This window comes from Artemia franciscana, chromosome 2 (genome assembly GCF_032884065.1).
Source record: "Artemia franciscana chromosome 2, ASM3288406v1, whole genome shotgun sequence".
Lineage (NCBI taxonomy): Eukaryota > Metazoa > Arthropoda > Branchiopoda > Anostraca > Artemiidae > Artemia > Artemia franciscana.
The window spans coordinates 37812887-37835045 of record NC_088864.1 but is presented as its reverse complement, the minus strand read 5'-3'; the positions used below and the strand labels follow the sequence as shown (position 1 = coordinate 37835045).

Sequence of the window (22159 nt, the reverse complement as noted above, 5' to 3'; positions counted from 1 at the left end):
GGATATACCCCCATCCCGCTATAGAGAATAATATCAATTCGTTTTATGTTTTATTTTCTCTCTTTAGTTTCATTTTTAAAGTGTACCAGAATGTTGGGAAGAAAAGAGAGAGAGAGAGAGAAACAGAGAGAGAGAGAGAGAGAGAGAGAGAGAGAGAGAGAGAGAGAGAGAGAGAGAGAGAGAGAGAGAGAGAGAGAGAGAGAGAGAGAGAGAGAGAGAGAGAGAGAGAGAGAGAGAGAGAGAGAGAGAGAGAGAGAGAGAGAGAGAGAGAGAGAGAGAGAGAGAGAGAGAGAGAGAGAGAGAGAGAGAGAGAGAGAGGGAGGGGGGGTGTCACAAGAAACAAAAGAGAGAGAAAGAGGGGGTCCACAAGAAAGAAGAGAGAGAGAGAAAAGAAAGCCCAATTTATGTTATAGGAACTTCTTCTAAACGTAAATTATTTCCTATCGTGTCTGTTTCAGAATCCAGGTCAACTTCATTCACATTAGTTGAAAGTTATTCTAATAGTCGAAGAAAGCTGAAAAGAAATAAAAATTTACTTAGAAATCAATTTTTATAAACACTGTTTTGTCCTATGTGTCATGCGATAAATTTTCGTCAGGGTCGCCGTTTTTAATGGGAATCTTTGGGAGGGGGAATATTCCCCCTCCCTCCCTTTTCTAACTATGCATTAGCTCTGTTGCTGCGAGTAGTATTGCTATATTTGCTATTGGGCATTAGATCTTTCCAATATTCCCACGGGAACAAGTTATTTGGGCCCTACAGGTTGCCTACACTACAGACTCTACTGCCTGAGACTTGTCCCACTTAAATGTCAGCGGAAATTACAGAGGCCACAACTCTTTTGCATAGTTCCACGAAAACCTCATTTGCATATAGCTATGAGGGCCTAGTAACTCGCCATAGCAATCAGTTCCAATATAAGGCTGGATTTTCAATGTAATTCATATAAGTAAAAAAGTAAAATTCAGAAAGATAACAATTTGAGTATACTCTTTTTCATCAAGTTTTTATTTGACAATACTTATTAACAAAAATGAGTGGTTTGCTTACACAATTAGAAGTTGATACTGAAGTTTGTAACAGCAATGATACAAAACATGAATACTAAACATAGGAGTAGAAAGTACAAGAGGATCTCTACTAGGCCTTGAATGGGATGATATGTATACAAGATACGTGATTTCATTGAGCAAATTCAAATTGGAAGAACTGTTATGTTTTGCAGCAGAACTTCATATAATGCATACATATAGACTTCAAACTGCTTTAAATGCAATAGTGAAATATATTGAGGACAATAAGTTGAATCCGTAAGTGAAAAATGTGTGATATATTGTTGTTGTTGTAATTATGTAATAAAAATATTTTTAAATCGAAAATGTTGTTAGATATTTTATTAATAGGTTTTCGGTCCTCTACGAATATTCTTGAAGTAGAAAGAATCTTAGTTAGTCTGTAGTCGACTGTGAGACTGTTACAATTTAAAAACGGATTAATTTGAGAAACAAAAAATCATGCAGAATCTTGTGATTTTGGAAAAAAGTTTGATTCTAGATGATGATTTTCTTGAGTTATCTCTTCAAAGGAAAATGTTTTCTCAAAGAATACTTATCAATACAATGATTATCCGTCTTTTGACAATTGTATGGAACTTTACGTTTTGGTCCAAACGCATTTACTCAAGATATTGACATATTAATTGAAAGAAACAAAACGATATTGTGTATTTTCTTTTGAACACTATCTTATAGATTAAATGGTGACTTAGGACTGTTTCCAAACGTTTTTCTTATGAGAGCAATGAACATATATAGAAAAATTTAGAAAATCCTGTCCAAGCTGTTTTTTTGTGATGTCACTCGATTACTCCTCTCTCTAAAGAACACTCTCTTTATCATATGTAAGTCAGTTACATTTTAGCGGGGAGATTGTCAAGATTGAAAAAATGTTCTATGCTCGTCCACCATACATATATACGATTGGAAGCTGGTCATCATGTGAGAATCGTACAATTGTTGATGCGTATGAAGAAAAGTGTAGATTATGCAATCCGTGTAAATTGCATAGAGAATATGTAGTACAAATTAAATACTGCAATTCCTGTCTTGAAGAGATTTGCAACTCTCGCACCAAGGAATTTCTATGCTCTAATTGTCAGTGTGATCAATCTGATAATTGGGAAAATACCTATCCTGCAATGATTGGAAATAATTCAAAATAAGATTTTAGTTTATTTCTAAGAGACTGGTATTGTCAAGGAACTAAATTGTTCTGAGAGGAAGAGTCAGGTCTAAGCTTCAACTGTTAGAATTAAAAGATAATTTATTTTTTTCACGTCAACGCTGTGAAGACAATGGCTACTACGATTATAAACCTATCAATTTTTATTTGGCATCTACAGAAATTGGTTCTCCATTTGGAGACGCCGTATGTGACATTGCTTCCAATAAGCAAATTGAAACGGGCAAATTTTACAATATGAGTTAAAATAGTATCATTGACGTCACAAAGAGATACAATAGGAGTGAAGGTACATTGCGCTGCAGAAAATGTGACCCTGATTTTGCACATCAAGATGAATATACAGTAAATTCAGATGATCTACCACCATTAGTTGTTCTCCAAATCTACCTATGCCTAGAAGAAGAAACATGAAGCGGAGAAAAAGTCATTTTATGTATGCATACATTTTTGTATTAATAAAGAAATTTACAAACCTTTTTTTGAACATTTTATTCGTAGGGCACTGAAACCAATTATACATGTATTAAATTATATCTTCCACTAGGAAGTCATTCATGGGAGGATTGTCTACATAAATGTTGAAAAATTTATTGAAAGTATAGCCATGATATTGGAAAACGAAATATAGCAGTGCATGAAAACCACAGGTTTTAGTCGCTAAATCCCGACCTCTCTTCTGGTTCTGAATAATAGTTTTCTCAATGCTTTTAATAAAATTGTTGATATGCCGAGTGTATGATGCATATAGTAGGCTAAGAGGATCATACAATTGTATATTCTTCGCTGCTTGAAAGAAGCATAGCCTATGACCTGTCTCTATGGTCAATTGACTGTTATTTATAATTGTGATAGTATTCTTTAACTTTAAATTTTTTCAAGGAAATCCGTCGGTATACAATATGATTTGTATTTAGACATGCACGGATCCGTATTAAATACGCTGATTATTTGATTTGTGTTCATGGTGTGAGGTCTAGTAGAACAATGCCTCTGGGACTGGTTTCCCAGTTAGTTTCAAATTGATTTAATGAAATTAATGCAATACTTTCAGCTAGAGATTCGGGAAAGGTGCACTCTAAACGTACAGTCCCTGTTTATACACTAGACATATCTTGAGTGCCCAACAAGTCCAACACAACAATACCAAGCGTTTTTGCAAACATTATATCAGTTGCACCATTTTCAAATAGTTGTGACTTTCAATCTAATAATTGCATTGTCAACTCATGCAGTATCCTATAGAATTTATCAAAAGATGAATTTTAGAGTTACATTCCATTTATTTTATGCACAAGAGATGAAAGTTCAAAAATTTCAAATTTTTATGGGCAACTTGTCCACGATCCTATAGCACTAGCACCTTTTACAAATGCCAATTCCAGTTTTGAAGGAATTTCAACATTGATAAATGAAAAGTCGGTGAAAGTGCTTGAACCCGATGAATTATATCGCTGATTGCTGAGGACCAAGCAGTTTGATATTATTTCCACTAGCTCTAATTCTTTCCACTGCCAAAGCAAAAGAACTCGTAACCGGTTGCTTTGGTACATGAAACATTGCCGAGATGAGAGAAACTGTTACATCGAGTGATATAGGAAGTTGCTGTCGCAAAATGAAAATGGATGGAGCAAGCTTTAATTTTATGTCCACCTTGATATTTGGTGGTAGCTATTAAGGTCTAATGAATATCTCGTGATTTATTTTCCCAACTAAATGTAGTTCACTAATCGTCCTTTTAAGTGTATCTGTAGTTTCCTTGTCTCTCTTATATATATATCCATTGGTTGAAACCCTCAATTCCTTATATGACTTTGATGTCATCAACATTAACTGTATGTAGCTCATATAATTTGAAAAATTGTTGCTTTTGCTCACCAGTGTTCCATTTATGTAGGCACTTATTTGTTAAGATAAATTATACAATACACAGTTTTCGTAGGATATTCCTTCAGTACGACTTGGCATTTCAGCATCAGATTTCATGGCTACCACATGTAAATCTATAAAGGTAGAAGACCTATCCATAAAACTTGATCAAGAATATTCTCCATAGCCCTAGCAACTTCAATCCCTCTCTTTATCCGCAATGGAATAGCCTATGTATAGTGACGAAAGACGCTCATTGGCAAGTACAATACATTTTTAGGGTATATTTGAGGTCTTTGAATGTCATAAGGTTTTGGTTTTTCGATAATGATTACCACGAATCCTAATATTTCGATATAGAGTCTAATTTGGTTCATTTTGTCGATACTCTCTCTTTTTCAGTTCAGTAGCCTTAAAAAGTGTGGTGGGGGAGCTTTGAAATCCCACTTCACCAATATTTTAAAAACACGTTTCAAAAATTCAACTATTTTGAACACAAATCCGTAGCGTAATGTCCGCTACTCTTTTGCATACTAGTGGATGGTGATGACGATGATGAGTTGTTATCAATTCATCTTCGCTGTTTTCTCGCTGCCACCACCACTGGTGACACCAAATCATTGTGTCTACTGGAACTATTAGCGGTAGGTGTGCTAGTATTTTCCATGATTGATTAAAAATCTTTTTTTTCTTCTGTTAATATTAGGCTGCTAAGCTCCTTTGATTTTTATAGAATTCCTCCTTTAATTTTTATAGATTTGTCTACTCGTCGAACGGCATCTTGAAGTAAAAGTAGTCTTTTATCATCAGCAATATTCTCATAATTAATGAATTTACTGAAAATGTTTTCAAAGTGTTCGAATGGTGCACGGGAAAGTTCTATTGGCGTCAATTTTTAGGGCTTAGCTATCTTTTTTAAAGAAAAATGCTTACAAGTCCTGAAATTATTGGCAGTAAAAGTGTAAAAAAGCACAACCTACTTGGAGAAAACGTTTTCTTTTAAAATATTTTCCTTTCTTTTTGCAAGCCATGACACGTACAACAGAACGATGTTGCTTTGTTTGTTGCTTAACTACTTCTGGCAATTGAACATTGACTATCGGTTAAATTTAGACAAAGTTCAAATATAAGATTAATGAATCCTTTGTCAATACCATGTCTGAGTATGGCTTTCTAAAGTGCCGGTTTTGAACTCCTTAGAGTGGAAAATAGATGTCTATTTTCATCTAGTTTATTCAGTATCATGATGGCAATAATGACCTTTTTTACTGTTCACTGGAAGATATAGAGTAATTTCATTGTCAAAAATATCCGTAGCTACACGCCAATCCTTGGGTGCGTTCTGATTCAGATTCCTTAGAATAAAACCATAGAGTTTATTTGTTGTCTGACTATATGCTGAAATTAGAAATTTTGGAGCACCTGGGCACATTTGTTTATTGAGAGCTATTAGGGAACTTGAATCACAAACAACCCTGTAAATGATATAGTAGGTAAAGTTCAAACATTTTGTAGAACTAGAATTACGGAAATCTGTCCATGATGTGAGCGGTTTAAATATGCAGACTACCTAAGGGCTTCAGATTCTTGTTTTAACAAATGTTGTATTTTTAGCCAGCATCTTGAATCTGAAGCCCTCTGGCAATACTGCAATACAAATTAGGTTAGTTTCACATCCATATTCGGAACGTCTGCCATCGGTTACCCCATACTTGTCTATTTGAGCGGTCATATCTGTTCATTTTGACAAACTCATGTTTTGACTGTCATCTTGCATTCGCGGCACCTATTGGCATTATAGAACAACTCAGTGCGTTTTTAAGCTCATATTCGGAACCTGCGCTATCGATTATCCCATACTAGTCTATTTTGAATTGGCCATGTTTTCTCATTTTGATAAACTTGCATTTTTGTCCACAACCTTGAATTTCAAGCCATCTAGTGGCGTTCCGACGAAAAATTTCTCTTGCGTAATCGAGCCATATTAATAAGCATGCTCAAAACTGAAAATTTCACCTTTTGAGTCATTACTTCTTGTCTTAACAAAACTTTATTTTTAAACACCATCTCGAATCTGAAGCGCCCTAGTTATACTACAATAAAATTTGGGTTAATTTAATGTTTATATTCGGAATTTTTGCCATCGATTACCCCATACTGATCTATTTAATCGGTCATATCTGTTTGTCTCGACAAACTCATATTTTCGACTGCCATCTTTGACATCATATGGGGCAAAAGATAAAGCAGATCTTTTCCAAATAGAAGTGGAAGAGATCCATTCCAGTACCACATAATCCCCTTCCCCTTCCCCAATCATCGTTTTAAAGTTAACCCATATATTTGATTGTTTTGATGCAATCCTCTTTGATTTAAGCATATGTTACTGTTAATTAATATGCTTCTATTCTTCTTTTAGCATTAATTTTATTATCTTTAATACGACTTTCATCAAAAAGTTAAAAATATTTTCCTTGTGAGGGCAGTATCTATTATAGCAATACCACTGCTGTTCCAACTTTGAGAACAAAAATATCGTTAAAAACCTCGGCTAATTTTGCCTACAAAGGTGTTTTGTTTTTATTAGTGAAGAATGAAGAAGTAATTGAATTATTGCCAAAGATCATTATTGTCGGCCAACAATCTAGGGCTAAAAAAAAGCAGGTGGTCCCCAAATTTGACAGAAAGACGTCGCAAGAAGAGATTTAAGGAGAATGAGAACTTTATGGGAGGGTGTCAATAAGGGGTCTTTGAATGGAATGGGCGAGGAGCGTGCATGCCTGTGTTGGCCTCAGGTGGACTGATGATGCAGTGAGTTATTGTTTTTAGTAGTAGTAGTCGTTTATATTTTTCAAGATTGGGTACAGCGTTCTCGTCTATTCGATGCGTAAAAATACCCCTAAATCCCAGGGTAGTTTATTTATCATGTTTTGAGGGTGGCCTAACCAACCTTATGTCTTTAAAATAGAATTTTATAAGCAAAACATGGGAAACCAAAACTGTTAAGACCACTTCACGGTCTTCCAATTTCCTGTAGTATTTATGGATTATAATCTGACACCCTTTGAGTTGCATCAATGAAATTGCAGAGGGAATGCATTATTGAAACCAATTTCTTTATTCTATAGCTTCGGTTCTCTCTCCATTTACAAATAGCCTATCTTTTTACTAGCGCTCTTTCAGAGTACATGTATTATGGAACTAGGTGAAAAAATAAGTCTCTATTGGTTTATATAAAGAAATACTCTTATTGGTTGGCTTCTTCACTGCAGTAGATCAATCTAGTTCACCTTTATGTTTGTTAGGTTCTAGAGAGAAAAGAGAAATTTAAGTTGTCGCTTTTAAACGTGTAAAGACAGGTATTGAACGTGCGAATATTGTTTCTAGTGTGTAGTACGTATTTACTTCATACATTGGTTTGTATGACTAAGAATTATGCTAAGGATTACTAGATATTTAGCTTCAAAAAATTGATTGAAATGAGAAATTAAAATAACTGACTATTTTTCTTAATCTTCCTTCTTCTCTATTCCCTACTATGTTATTTTGACCAGTATTTTCTCCACATTTACTCTTATCTTTAAAATTTGATTAACCAACATTTTTATAAACTAATAGAACTGCTAGTGAAAAGTCACTGCAACACTAAGCTGCCCAAGGTCAACACAGCCGCGCACGCTCTTTCTCCGTCCTAATGTATTCAAGGCCAACTCTCAAAAGTTCCAATTTCCTTTAAATATTTTTATACAACCCCTCTCCATTCCATTCGGGACGAATCTGGTTTTCGTTTAGCCATGGAAGGATGACCGAAAAAGACGATCTTTGGTAACCTGCCATCCTTCATCCACAAAACATGTCCTAGCCATTTCAAACTTTTTCTTATTATAGCCTAGAAAATGAGAAAAAAATGTATTTTTTATAGAGTTTACTGCTTGAAATATATTCAGTCAGATGAATACCAATAAATAGGTTTAGCCAGGACTGGATTAAAATTTTTGGCACCCCCTAGACCCAAGCATTTTGGCAAAACTAGGACCAAGCAATCTTTTTTTCGGGGAGAAAAAGATGTTTATGGGGAAATACCCGAAAATTTGGGGATAGTAGAAGGCCTGAACAGAAAGCGATTGATTAGTGATGAGCCAGAAGTAATGCAAGAGAGGGTTGATAACGAGCTCTTAGCTGCCATAACTGGGAGACATTTGAAAGTTTATAAGTGGCTACAAAATTCCTGTGTTGTTTTGAAAACTCTTTTCCGTGAATAAATAGCGCAGCAGCCAAGTGCAACTGGCAGTTTGGTGTCACTTCAGTCTAGTTTTATTAAGAAATAAAATTGCTCAGTGTTTTTTTGCATCCCTCGTAATTGTGCACCCCTAGACACAGGCCTAGTGGGCCTATGCGTAAATCCTGATCTGGCTGTGTCCAGTTAATCTGGACAAATCTAACTAATCCTACTTGGTTTTAAGAACTACCTGCGCTTCCAAACCATACTTGACCGCTGTCATCACTGTAGCTATCAGTACTCTAATTTTATTTCGCAGACTTGTCTTCCTATTCTTCCAAACAAAATTCAGTTGTGAAAAAAACACCCTTGACCTTAGCTAATTCTACTTTTAAAATCTTCACTGCATCCACGATTGTTACTAATAATACTATCCATTTGAGCAAAGCTATCTACTTGATCGATCTTTTCTTTACCCAACGTCACCTATTCATCTTCATTTATTGCTGGTTCAAGAGACTTAGTCTTCTTAAGATTAATTTTTAAACCTTTCTTGCACCCCGAACTCTTAAAATATCCATAAAAATTATTTATTTTGTAAACTTTTCACATAGGATATTTAAATCATCCGAATCATCCAATTCAAGAAGAGTTTTACATTCCCATCTAATTTCATGTTCTCTCATAGTTTTTCTCAATCAAAATAGTCCGTATAAATTGGGACAGAACGCATTCTTATTTCCTGATCCAGCAAGAAACAAACACGAAACTTCATTTCACATCTGAACCGCAGTAATATTGTTGTCGTACATAGCACTAATCTACTAATAGTACTGCTATTACTGCTAACAACCTACTGCAGCCCAAAGCCACCTGAGACAAACACAACGCTCCTCCACCTTCCCAAACTACTCAAAACCTCCGTCTTTACACCCATACAAAAAGCTCAAATTTTCCTTAAATCTTTCCTTATAAAATCCTCTCATTCCATTCGGGGATGGCCTGCTTTTTGTTTGGCCCTAGATGGTTGGCCAATAAAGACTATCTTTGGCAATCTGTTATCTTTAATCTGCCGAACGAGTCATGCTCGTTGCAAAGCGAGTCATACAAAGCTTAAAGCGTTTTCACTAATATTTTTAGCTGTGTTTCTAACTTTCTTCTCAAAGACACCGTCCACTACATCAAAGCCATCTTAAAAAAAAAAAAAAAAAATATTCTATTCATTTTCTATGTTGTCAAATCTTAGACTCACAAGTCTCATATTCAACTGTTCCTAAAAACTACTCTCGATTCACATCCTAAAGTTTGCCAACGTCATAGTTTCGCGGTAGCTAGTTACCCTTCCTAAATTTCAGCTTTAGACTAAACCTAGACGCTACTAGATGGTGATGTTTACTTTTAATATGAATAACAATAATTGCTATATACCCTAGTATCTTTTACCAAGCCGGCTAGTCTTCGATTTATAATAACAAGATCAATAAGATTATATGAGTACCATGTTAGTTTATGGTCTGAACCCCATTGTAATACAGAACATAAATAAAACAGTACATTAGAAATAAGAATAATAAACGGTGATGTAACATTGATTCAAAAAGGTTTGTAATTAAAATATCCCATAGGAAATTTTGTGAATAGAACAGACAGGGCTTAACAAAACAATAGACTAATCAAAATCATGCATGTCTTATATTGATGATAGTCATGCTACTGACTCCATTCCAAACGAAATAACCAGTGACGCCAGGATTTATACCCCTATCCTCGTGGACTTTTCTAAGGAAAGCCAAGTTTAAATTAAAGCTTGTTCAATTTAAGCTTATTCATATGGTATTATATTTTTTAAAATACACCAAAACAACATACATTATCATTAAAGTTCTCGATAATTAGATATCTAAGCCGTTGCATGGTTTTCTAAGAACAAAATTAAAACTTTATCTGTTTTCATAACAGAATTTTAGAATATCTTGGTTATGGCAAGGCAAATCTCATATTTATGAAAAACATGAATTTAATTTCTGTTCCTGGATAGGCTAACTAGCAAGATAGGATAGCTAAGACTCCTTGAGACTCTTTGATGCTGGCTGACGATAATAAGCCCTTAGGGTGGCATTTTGAGTGATATTTCGAAGTAAAATTTTGATAATAATATTATTGAAGGATTAATGTTGAAGCTGAGAAAATTCTGTCATAGAGCTAATTTTCTTGGTGTAAAACGAAACCTTTTCTTTTCCAGAACCTCAACTTAAAGGTCCCTACTTTACTGAGTTGTTGCTCAGGCTGCAGCATATAGGTGTTTAGTTCATTTAGTTTACATTTTACGTTGGAGCATGAAACACTTTTAGGCCTTTCAAAATATTTCTTAAAAATACATTTAAAAGATTATGTTAAAATTACATGCGCATAATTTAACACAAATACTTTATAATTAAAAGCTATAAATTTAGTAGGAATCGTATATTTTCATTATTTTTTTAATGTGCTACCATTGACAGTTCACTTGACTTAAGTCCCGTCCGGCCTTTGTGGCTGTATAGGGGCTTCTTCTCCTTCTGATTAAATGATGAATGTGGCGACGGTAGTTCGATCTATCTGGCGTAGACGAAGTAGCTGGGGGAAGTTTTGGGCCGGGAAGTTGTCGATCCATCTCTTACGAGGTCGGCCTCTAGGGCGCGTGCCGTGAACCCGTCCTTCGAATGTGATTTTTGGAAGCTGGTTGGACGACATTCGCTGGATATGGCCAAGCCAGCGGAGTTGCTGGCTTCTGACACTGTTCATGATGGTGTGGGGACAACGGGTTAGTTTTTGGAGGTCTTCATTTGAGACTCGGTCAATGTAGGTAATCCCTGCAATACGTCTAAGGCATTTAGTTTTAAATGTGGAGATTTGTCGCTCATCATCAGCCTTTATTGACCAAGTTTCGCTTGAGTATAAAACAATTGGGATTACGAGAGAGTTGAAGGGTTGCACCTTCAGAGAAGTTGACAGAATCTTTTTTTCCAGATTGGCAAGAGGTTCTTGAAGCTGGTGTCTGCCAGGCCAAATATTCGTTTGATCGATTTCGTGCAGTAGTTATCAGAAGTTAAGAGGCTCCCTAGGTAGACGAAGGAGTCAACATTTTCTACTGGCTCTCCTTTTATTGTTAGCTGCACGTTTCTTGAAGCAGGGTCTCTAGACACCCGCATAACCTTGGTTTTGGCTGTATTAACGACCATGCCAAAGGCCTCGGTTGCCGACACTAGTTCGTCGGTGTCAGCTTGGAGTAGATGCTCTTGAGTGCTGAATTTCTCGATGTCATCTGCGTATGCCAATTTATCGATAAGCTTCCCTCCAATTTCTGCACCGTCAACAGTCTCGGCAAATGATAGCGCTGCGTTGAGGAATAGGTTAAAGAGGTGGGGAGACAAGAGGCAACCTTAAAGAACGCCCGTCGATGTTAGAAACCCCTCTGTCAATCCCTCGGGTGTTTGGACTTGGCTGACGAAATGTGAATGCAAATACTTATCAGGATTACTATGTTTTCAGGGACTCCATAGTGTAGCAGGATCCATCTCACCATATCAAGTCAAAGCCTGCTTGAAATCAATGAAGAGTAGTAGTAGCTCTTTCGCAAACTCGATATACTTCTCCATCATTTGCCGAGTGGGGAAAATCTGGTCTACGGTAGAGCGGTCTTTTCGAAAGCCTGCTTGGTATGCCTCTAAGAAATGGTTTGTCAGAGATTTCAGACCGTCAAGGAGTAAGCGCTTTTCTACTAGGCGCTTCAGCCTCTTGTACTCGTCCTTGCTTTATCGATCTACCTTGTTAGCATGTGTGCACTTCTGCACACATAGGTCAATAATTTTGGGAGTGATCCACGGTTTATCCGAATGAGTCTGAATTCCCAGGATTTCACTAGCAGTTTCTCTGATGATGGATGTGCTTTCGTAAACCAGTCGGTCAATTTCTTCTACTGTTGGAGCTTCAATGGGTTGGATTCTTGACAAATTGTTTGAGAGTGCTGTTCTATACCTGTTCCTTGTTTCTATGTTTTTCAGCAGGTCGACACGATATCTTTGTAAGCTTTTCATAGGCTGTTGGGGCTTCCGAATGCGCAAACGAAGATCAGACCTGACTAGAACATGGTCCGAGTCGAAGTCACCACCGGCTATGGAGACTGTGTTCAGTACTGATGATTTCCATCACTTGCCGACAAGTATGTAATCAATCATGTTTGCAGTGCGGCCGTCAGGGGATCTCCAAGTAACTTTCCTTCGTTCTCTATGACGGACCATGATGTTCGTTATGAAAAGTTGGTTTTCCAGACAAAAGTCGATGAGCATTTCACCCTTGTGGTTCTGCCGCCCATCTGTCTCATAATAACCATCTGTCTCAGAATAGCCATCAGAGCTATCTTCTTCACCAATACTGTATGAAACATAATATCTTTTTTTTTCATTGTCGTATGAGAAACTGTTATAAGAGTTACCTTCTTGTCCTTCTCAAAACGGCTTTTGAAGGATCCCTGAATATATATTATATTTGTTTTCAGTCTTCAGTCGCATTTTGAATCAATTGAATTCTTTCAACGAAACAGTTTTTTTGTTTCAAGCAAAAAAAACCCTCGTGTTTCCTCAAGATGAATACGAAAATCATGATGAAAATACTTTATAAAGTCACACCTCTCATACCCTTATAGTTCTTTGAACCTCTTTTTTACTTTCTTTTTTTTTCTCAAAAACTGGATATCAGGTTATTTCAATCTATTCGATATAGTCATCGATTTTGGAAAACATAGGCTACGATGAGCCTCGCCTTCGTGCTTCTGAAAAGACCATTAGGAATTAGGTAAATTTGATCTTACAATAAGTGAAAAAAAGGTTCACTGTGAATGGGTCATTCTTCAGCTTGGAGGGGAGGGCATAAAACCGTATTCAGGGGGGCTACCGGGAAATTTTTGTCCAACTCTTAAAAATGTTAACAAAAATACATATAAACACATTTTTGATGCTTTTCTGAAAGTTCCCCCCCCCCTTGAAAACATAACTCCCCCAAACAGGAATCCTGGATAGGCCCTTAGAGGATTGCTTTAATATTTTGTGGTGAAGGAGGATCTTATTTAAGTATTTCTTTTTGTATTTTGATTCTATATTCATTGTATTAAGCATAGAAAAATCGCAGAAAAAGCTCAGACTATACGTTCTCATAATTGGAAAATCAGCAAGTCTTGTGTACTACTTAACAAGGTTTTGTGTAGCGCAAAACACAATAGGATATACTCCCCTCTGTGGAGGTGCCAGAGGTAATTTAAATAATAAAACATTTTTTAGGTAAACAAGGTAGACTCTCTTTTTCAGCATTTAGCTTGATTATCTAAGATTATTTTCTTGATTTGAATTATCTTGATTATTTTAAAAGCCAGCAACTCAGGCATATATAGGCATAAAAACTAATAGAGGCCAGGTTCTTGCTAGTTTTTACTATCTATTTTATTCTTCCGCCCTAAAAAAAAATCAAACTAAATCCATAGCTTGGCTCATGATTACCGGTGACATCTGACCACGAAATTTTGCAGCATCTGACCTCTACTATTTTCTATCTCTATGGTCAGGTATGAACAATATACCTGTTGCCATCCTCCTTAGGTAATTAGTTATGTGAACCTACTGTCTAGGTCGTAACAACCCGTGTTTAAAAAATAACATTTCCAACAAATATACTTTTTAGAACATAGTTCGGACCTCGATGTTATAGCCATTAATAAACTAGTATTTAATAACCGTCCGATAAATAGAATTTTTGTTTTGCCATCTTATTCCTGGCAATTGTTTTCTTAATCCACTTTCTTTCATTATTATTCTTTCCACAAAATGGAGTACAAACAAAGAACATAGGCTGGCTGTAATTTCCTTTTTGCCTTGTATCTGCCTACCTCACTCCCTCCCCATTATTGTCTTGTTTTATTTATTTTTATTTCCTTCTTTATCTGTCAAAACAATCCTTAGAATCATAAACAAGAGAAAATAATCCAAGATCTATTTTAGTCCTTGTCCCTCAATTTCCTTTCTGTTATTTCTTTACAGCGCATACCTCAATTTTCCAAGACCAGGTCTGAGGGAAAGATTCCAGTATCAAACAGACTCTTTTTAGCAGTATTGATTCAACCTTTCCTTAAACAAGTAGTCTTTGGTTCTTCGTGATAACTGCCCCTAAGTGACATATATAGGGAAAATTTTTATGCTTCCAAATAGTTTTGGTAATTCAAGACGATTGTGTGATATTTTCACAGCTCTCTGCAACCATAAGTCTTAGTGAAAAATTTCCTTTGAGCTTAATTAAGATAAAATTAAGTGAACAGTATGCAAACTAATTAGCTGTTGAAAGCTGTTTAGAGATTAGTGTCATGACTGTACTTGAAACAAATTGTTTTGTAATTTTCCTGTACAAAAATGTTTGAGGAAGGTAGCTTATTTTTTAATCAAAATAGTTTTATATTTTTTGGGGTCCTGCCTAAGATGCTAAATGTTTATTATGAATAAGAGGATGCTCCTTTATTAGTAATTTGCTCTCGGATATATTATTTTTACTCTCTCGGAAACCGTTAAACTTTCGATACCCAAACCCGCAAAATCTTGAACTTCTCGTAAAACTTATATCAAGGAAATGTTTGAATCGGTAATTTCAATTTATAAAAAGGACGCTAAAAAAAATACATTTTAAATTAGTGCAGTTAAAGTACAGTTATAACAGCTCTTAAAAACTGATTTTTCAGAAAAGTATTCTTAAAGAATCTTGGTTAAAAGCTATTGGTGTAGTTTTTTCCTTGTCAGCCACATAGGCTACTCTTAGTTTCGGTAAATGCATAAATTTTGAGTAGCCATCATGCCTAAAAACATTGCTGACTTCTAATTAACTGTTTTAAAGGAAAATGGTTTCAAAGAACTGCTGAAAAGATTTTAAAAAATGAATCAAAACTGTTCAAGCCAAAAAAAAGTGTTTCTTAAGCTCGGTATCGTCCATTTGGAAAAAATGGGACTGATTGCCGACGTATGTTAGACGATTTTGTTTGCAAATGAAGTGGAAAAGGACAGCTAAGGTTATATTTGAAATTATGATGAATGGAACTGAATAAAATCTGTCCTGATTACTGAATTAAATCATGCCTGACTTTCATCGAATACACCACTTTCAATTATAAGTGATGCTCATGGATAAGAGAATTGCCAAGTAGTGAGACGGTATGCAATCATTGATTTTTGGAAAGTACTCAAGGATTTGAACATTTTACAGTCAGTGTCATAGTGGCTACGAGATTGCACCAGTCAAAGAATTGCTAAACATAGCAAAGTTATCACAGTGTTTCGACAGCGCATTTTAGAGAAAAAGGCCGTTGCAATGCAATGCTATAAACGTTGAAAAACTTCAATATTGGTAAAGACGAGTCTATTGATAGTAAATACTAGAAGTCACTAAGAAACTTTTTAGCCACCACTTTAAAGCTATTGCTGTTCCACTTTATCGAAAGAAGCTGTGTCAACAACGGCGGGGATTTCGGATCTCACATCAACCGGGGGAGACAAGGAGAAACTGATTCTAGCGGGGAAAAAGAAGATGGAATATCAGTTCAAACGCAAAGACAGTCACTATGAGCTAAATATATTGCTGCGTAAGTCAATTCGTACACTTTTAATACGCAAAATGATGGAGTTATTTTTAAAAGGAGAATTTCTCTTCACCAATTGCCAATTTTTCCAATTTATTATTCACAGTTGCCAGTATAGGCTTGAGATTTGCAGTTTAAATTATACCAATCATGTTTTCATATGGCACCACAACTGTCAGTCTTCAATTTCATTTAGGGAGTATAAAGGATAAAGCATAACAAGAATATCGTTGTAGCCCCCGTGGTCAAAAACCCTTGAACGGAGGTTTACAAGTCCCCTTCTTGTCTACTTCCCTCCCAATCCCCTTAGAAAGAGAAACCGAAAAACATATTCTGAAGAAAAACTGCCTAATGAAGAAAATGTCATTTATTTCTTTTCGTCATCATAGAAATAACAGAATTTCTTAGTCCCAAAACATACTTGACGTTTAGCAAGGGATTACAACCATTCAAAACCCTGAAAAAGAAAGCCAAAAGTTTGAAGCTTAGTAGATATCGTTGTTAGAAATCGGACTTATTTTGATAAACATATATCTTTGAAATGCCTTTAGTATGAAATGTCTCACATTGTCTGCGGTTAGAAGACAAGTGACAATGTAAATCCATATATAAAATCATGCGACGTGCCAAATGCCAGGGCCCGGCGGCAAAGCTCTCGGTATTATAATTATATATTTGTATATATATATATATATACATATATATATATATATATATATATATATATATATATATATATATATATATATATATATATATATATATATATATATATACAAATATATGTATATTTATAGCAATTGAGAAGATAAAAAACAGATTAACAGAATAGTTAATATCTTCTGTCATCAGTGCTAAAGTAGGGCCTTGTCATTTGTTTCAATTTATAAAACTGTGCTAAAGCTTGGAAGTCGTTTTGACAAACAGTAAATCAGACTCTTATCTAAATCCCCATGATCAATATTAGTGTGTCAAAATTATATGCCAACGTTATTTCAATATATTTTGAGGTCGATCCATCAATTTTTGGGTCTAGCATATTTGACAAACATCGACAGTTATTCGAATGTGTATTTGGAATTAAATTCACAGCCAAGGTTTAGTGTTATACTAGCGTTTTGACCGTTAACTTCGTATTTGTGTTTCGTACAGGAAAGATAATTAATGACCCTCGACAACTTTTTTAGCGAGTTTCGATTCTCTAATACATGCTCTTACATGTAGAAATTTCTAACATAAATGTAAGAATTAATTCTAATTTACATATTAGAATAGTAAAAATAGATTTCTATACGGCATTACTTATGTAAGCTTAAATGGAGTGGATGATTTGGAATAAGTTTATCCATGCTCGCATTTGCGCTTTCATTCAGACCAAATTTTTACTTGCACATATTGTTTTGACAAATTGAAAAAGAATTTAGACGAAGGACAAATTTTAAAGCAGTAAATAAGCGCAAGATTTCTATCTATCATTCAAATGAACCGTGACGATTGTTATGAAAGTCCTAAAAAAACCTGATATGGATAAGGACAAGAAAGTGCCAAATGAGTTTAGAGGATATTGGAACGAAGGTTTGCAAATTTTTGTTACCTATTCAAAAAGAAAAATTTCCATCTCATTACTTCACTTTAAAACTTAAATCTGAGATTTGACGAAGGGTTTAGAGTCCCAATCACCCAAGGTCACCTCGTTGCCTGGAACCATAAAGTTTGTCCATATGTCTGAATATCTACATTCTGTGTACTTCACCTACATGTTAGGGCCTAAGTTTCAAAAGCAATGTGAGGGCTTTTTAGTTCATGGGTAGGCTATTACTGACTATATCTAAGCGACATTATTCACAATGATTAGGTTTTATAAGCAAATCAAACAATCCGTGGTAAAGAATTGGAGGTAAGGAGCGACCCGATTCAATAGTAATCGAAACTCCAAGAAAAACGGATTTGATACTAATAGATATATCAAAAGAATTGGATTTTTACCCGGATTTTAAATATACAAGTTTCATCAAGTCTAGTCACACCCATCAAAAGTTACGAGCCGGAGAGTATTTACCCCATTTTCGAAAAACAGGCAAACACCCCATAAACGTCATAGAATCTGAAAGGAAATCACACCATCAGATTCAGCGTATCAGAAAGCCCCTCTGTAGGGGTTTTAAGCTCCTATCTGCAAAAATTTGGAATTTTCTAGTTTTTGCCAGAAGAAAGATCACGGATGCGTGTTTATTTGTTTTTGTCTTTTTTTTCTTCCCAGAGGTAATCGTATCGACCCAGTGGTTCTATAATATAGCGAGAGGGCTCATTAAACGGAAATCAAGAGTTCTAGTGCCCTTTTTAAGTGACCAAAAAATTAGAGGGCAATTGGGCCCCTCCCACGCTCATTTTTCCCAAACTCACCCAATCAAAATTTTGACCTTTTTTCAGCATAGTTTAAAAAGGATGACTTAATCCCCAAGTCCTCGGGGGAAGGGTTGCGAGCTGTGAACTTTGCCCATTCTTTAGACACAGTATTGGTTATTGTGAAGTATACAGACGGTTTCAGTTTTTTTTTCTGGTGGGGGATCAGGGGGAGAAGGTTACGTTGGAGGATCTTTCTATGGATGAATTTTTCATGAGGGATGGGAATTTCTTATGAGGGGGTGCTGGATTTCCCAGCATTATTTAGAAAATGTTCAGATATTAAAAAAACAAGTTTTTTCAACTGAAAGTGAGGAGCAACATTAAAACTCAAAGCGAAAAGAAATTATTAGATATATGAAGGGTTCCGTCCCCTCATCCATACATCGTTCTTAAGGCAATATTTTTAGTACTTTCAAAAGAGCCATTTATTCTATTTAAACCTTTTTGATTTAGGGGTCATTCCTAAAGAATTGGAACAAAATTGTAACTTTAGCCAATAGAGCCAGATATTGACGAGGGGGTGAACCCCCTTATACACGTAATAATTTATGCTCGTTTTAAGTTTTAATGTTCCTCCTTACTTTCAGTTGGACCAAATTGAAAAGTAATTTGAGAAAACAACGGGTTTTTCACCTGTTGGAAGAAAAGAGAAGAAATAATCTCAAGAGATAATATTTCCCTGCGTCAAGACTATATACCCTCAGCGTGGAGAAAAAAAGATAAAAAAAGATTATATAATAAATAGAAAGAAAATTCTAAATTAAAGATGAATAAAAAGAAAACAATCATACCGAAAATATACAATTGATACTAATTGGTACAACACGGAATTAGAATATTCAACTTCCTTGATTTATGGCCTGCCATTAGCAATAAATAGAGAGAAAAAACTTTTTATCAGGTTGATTTTTTTCTAGAGCATTCGTTCTTAAAGCCTAGGGAGAAAACAGATTTAATCTAAATAAAAAGAAGGCTTTTGCTTCCATCAAATCACTGATGATGAAAATTTTGTCACAGCCACTTAGTATTTAAAAACCAAGATTCCCCATTCAACTTACCATTTCCAAGATTATAGGCAAAATTTCCACAAGGGGAGAGGGGCAATTTCCCCTAAATTTGTTTCGTTCCTAATTCCTTAGATTCTGGAAAATACTTTTTATTTATTTATTTTTTATTTTCATTAAAAAAAAACAGTAAAATTGCATGCCTCCCCTCTAATGATTTTGAAAAATTTTGTCGTTCCCTCAGCAACCATAATATATGTTTATTTCAAAAGTTTTACTCTAAATAAAAGGAATACAGGCGATAGCTTACTCTCTATATTCATATGAAGCCCCTCTGATGAAGAGTTCGAAATGGGAAAAAGAATTCCATTTTTGAGGCTTTAGGTACCACTTTTTGAATTATAGGTACTCTTATCACTTTTCTAAAACAACTCGCTGACAAAATATTTTATTTGATTTTAGTTGCTTGCATAACTCGGGATTGCTCCAAAATAAGTTTTCAAAAAAAAAAAAAACATTTTGACAAACAAATTCGTAAATACTTAAGCCCTTCATCATGCTTACCCATGTTGGAAAATTTATTTATGTATCATAAGAAAAAAACCTTATCTGATGAAAGTAAAGAGCAAAGTTGTAACTTAAAACGAACGAAATTCTATAAAAAATATATCAACAAAAATTTCAAAGATAACCTAACTCACGATGTTTCCATATATTTGTAAATTGTGCAAAAACTAGCGTTTTAACGAAAAAACAAAACAACTGTGATTTTAGTAAAGTAGAAACAATAAGTGCTTTAGGGCGTTTTTCACTGTAAAACAACTAAGCATTTCAAGATTTGTTTCTATATGATTGGAATTCACTTATTTTTAAGCAAGTTGTAAATTAATGTTTTGCAGACAGATCGAAACTAACTTTCTCTGGGCAGTGTTAAAACTATGCAGTAACTTCAGAAATTTGCGTAAAAACCACAAATAATCTATCACATAGGCATACAATACTATATATTCGGTGTTCATAATCCGGACTGTTGATTTTGAGTAATACTCAAGTCCATTTTTCACAAAATGGAATTCTTCTGTTTTTCGTTTTTTTTTTTTAGAGAAATTAGATTTTATACTAAAATTCATCGATATATTGGCCTATTAAAGACAATTTAAAACATTACAAAAGACTTTTGCACTTCTTACAGACTATGTAGCAACTTTGTACTTCTTAAAATCATCCCACTTTTTACTTTTTTTTCAGTAAATTGTATTTTTTTCTCAGAATTGTACATACATGGGACGGTTTATTTTGGCTGATTTTATAGATAAACATAAATAGGCTGCAAAACAATAAAAAACTTTTGTTTGTTTTATGTTTCAAATTTGCTTTTGACTTCCACACGAGGAACTTTGTTTTCTAAAATTTAGTTTACAGAATGAACACGATGAAAAGATGTTTTTATAACTTAAGTATTGACATAAAAAAGATCAATATGGGTTTTACTAGAATAAAGCCACAAATATAGGCTACATATCCCAATTTTCTCAATTTATCTCACGAAACGTGTGCAACTTTGTCATAGTTCGTGGTAACGAAGTGTAGTAAGGAGCGACCCGGCTCAATAGTAACCGAAACTCTAAAAAATGGAATTTTGATACCAATAGTTACATCAAAAGAATCGCATTTTAATGCTGATTTTAAATATATAAGTTTCATTAAAATTAGTCTTACCCATCAAAAGTTAAGAGCCTGAGAAAATTTGTCTTATTTTAGAAAATAGGAGGAAACACCCCCCTAAAAGTCATACGATCTTAACAAGAATCACACCATCAGATTCAGCGTGTCAGATAATCTTATATAGAAGTTTCAAGCTCCTATCTACAAAAATGTGGAATTTTGCATTTTTTGCAAGAAGACAAATCACGGATGCGTGTTTATTTATTTTTTCTTTTCCCCAGGGGTCATCGTATCGACCAGGTGGTCCTAGAATGTCGCAAGAGGGCTCATTCTAACGGAAATGAAAAGTTCTAGTGCCCTTTTTAAGTGACCAAAAGATTGGGGGGCACCTAGGCACCCTCCCACGCTCATTTTTTCCCAAAGTCAACGGATCAAATTTTTGAGATAGCCATTTTGTTCAACATAGTCGAAAACAATAATAACTATGTCTTTGGGGATGACTTACTCCCCACTGTCCCTGGGGGAGGGGCTGCAAGTTACAAACTTTGACCGGTGTTTTCATACAGTAATGGTTATTGGGAAGTGTACAGACGTTTTTAGGGGGATTTTTTGGTTTGGGGGGTTGAGGGGAGGGGGCTATGTGGGAGGATCTTTCCTTGGAGGAATATGTCATGGGGGAAGATAATTCAGACAATTCAGTCAGAAATTCAATGAAGGGGGGCGCAGGATTTTCTAGCATTACTATAAAAAAAAACAATGAAAAAATAAACATGAAAAAGTATGGAGTTGCATTAAAACTTAAAACGAACAGATATTATTATGCATTTGATCGGTTCTTCTCCTCCTAAACACCTCGCTCTTTATGCTAAAGTTTTTTTTTAGTAATTTCCATTATTTGTTCTACGGCCTTTCGGATTCAGGGGTCATTCCTAAAGAATTGGGACAAAACATAAGCTTTAGTGTAGAGAGCGAGGTATTAACGAGGGGACTTTATTAACGAGAGATGCATTAATTCAAAAACGTTCAGAAATTAAATTTAAAAAAAATAGGTTTTTTAACTGAAAGTAAGGAGCAACATTAAAACTTAAAACGAACAGAAATTACTCC

General features: G+C 35.1%; 1 protein-coding gene across 11 annotated transcripts in view; it reads left to right on the top strand.

Moving 5' to 3' along the window:
- Positions 1 to 22159, top strand: part of LOC136041183 (mechanosensory protein 2-like) — a 219191-nt gene that overhangs the window by 125838 nt on the left and 71194 nt on the right. For 2 of the 11 annotated variants that reach the window (XM_065725771.1, XM_065725795.1), the window contains exons 1-2: positions 14446 to 14570; positions 15239 to 15980. The exons of 6 other annotated variants lie outside the window; for them this stretch is intronic. In XM_065725771.1, the coding sequence (XP_065581843.1) occupies positions 15926 to 15980 (55 nt within the window). In that variant the 5' untranslated portion in view covers positions 14446 to 14570; positions 15239 to 15925. Of the gene's footprint in view, positions 1 to 14445; positions 14571 to 15086; positions 15981 to 17284; positions 17553 to 22159 lie in introns of those variants that run through there. 3 more of the 11 variants (XM_065725780.1, XM_065725787.1, XM_065725761.1) reach the window with 3 other exon arrangements.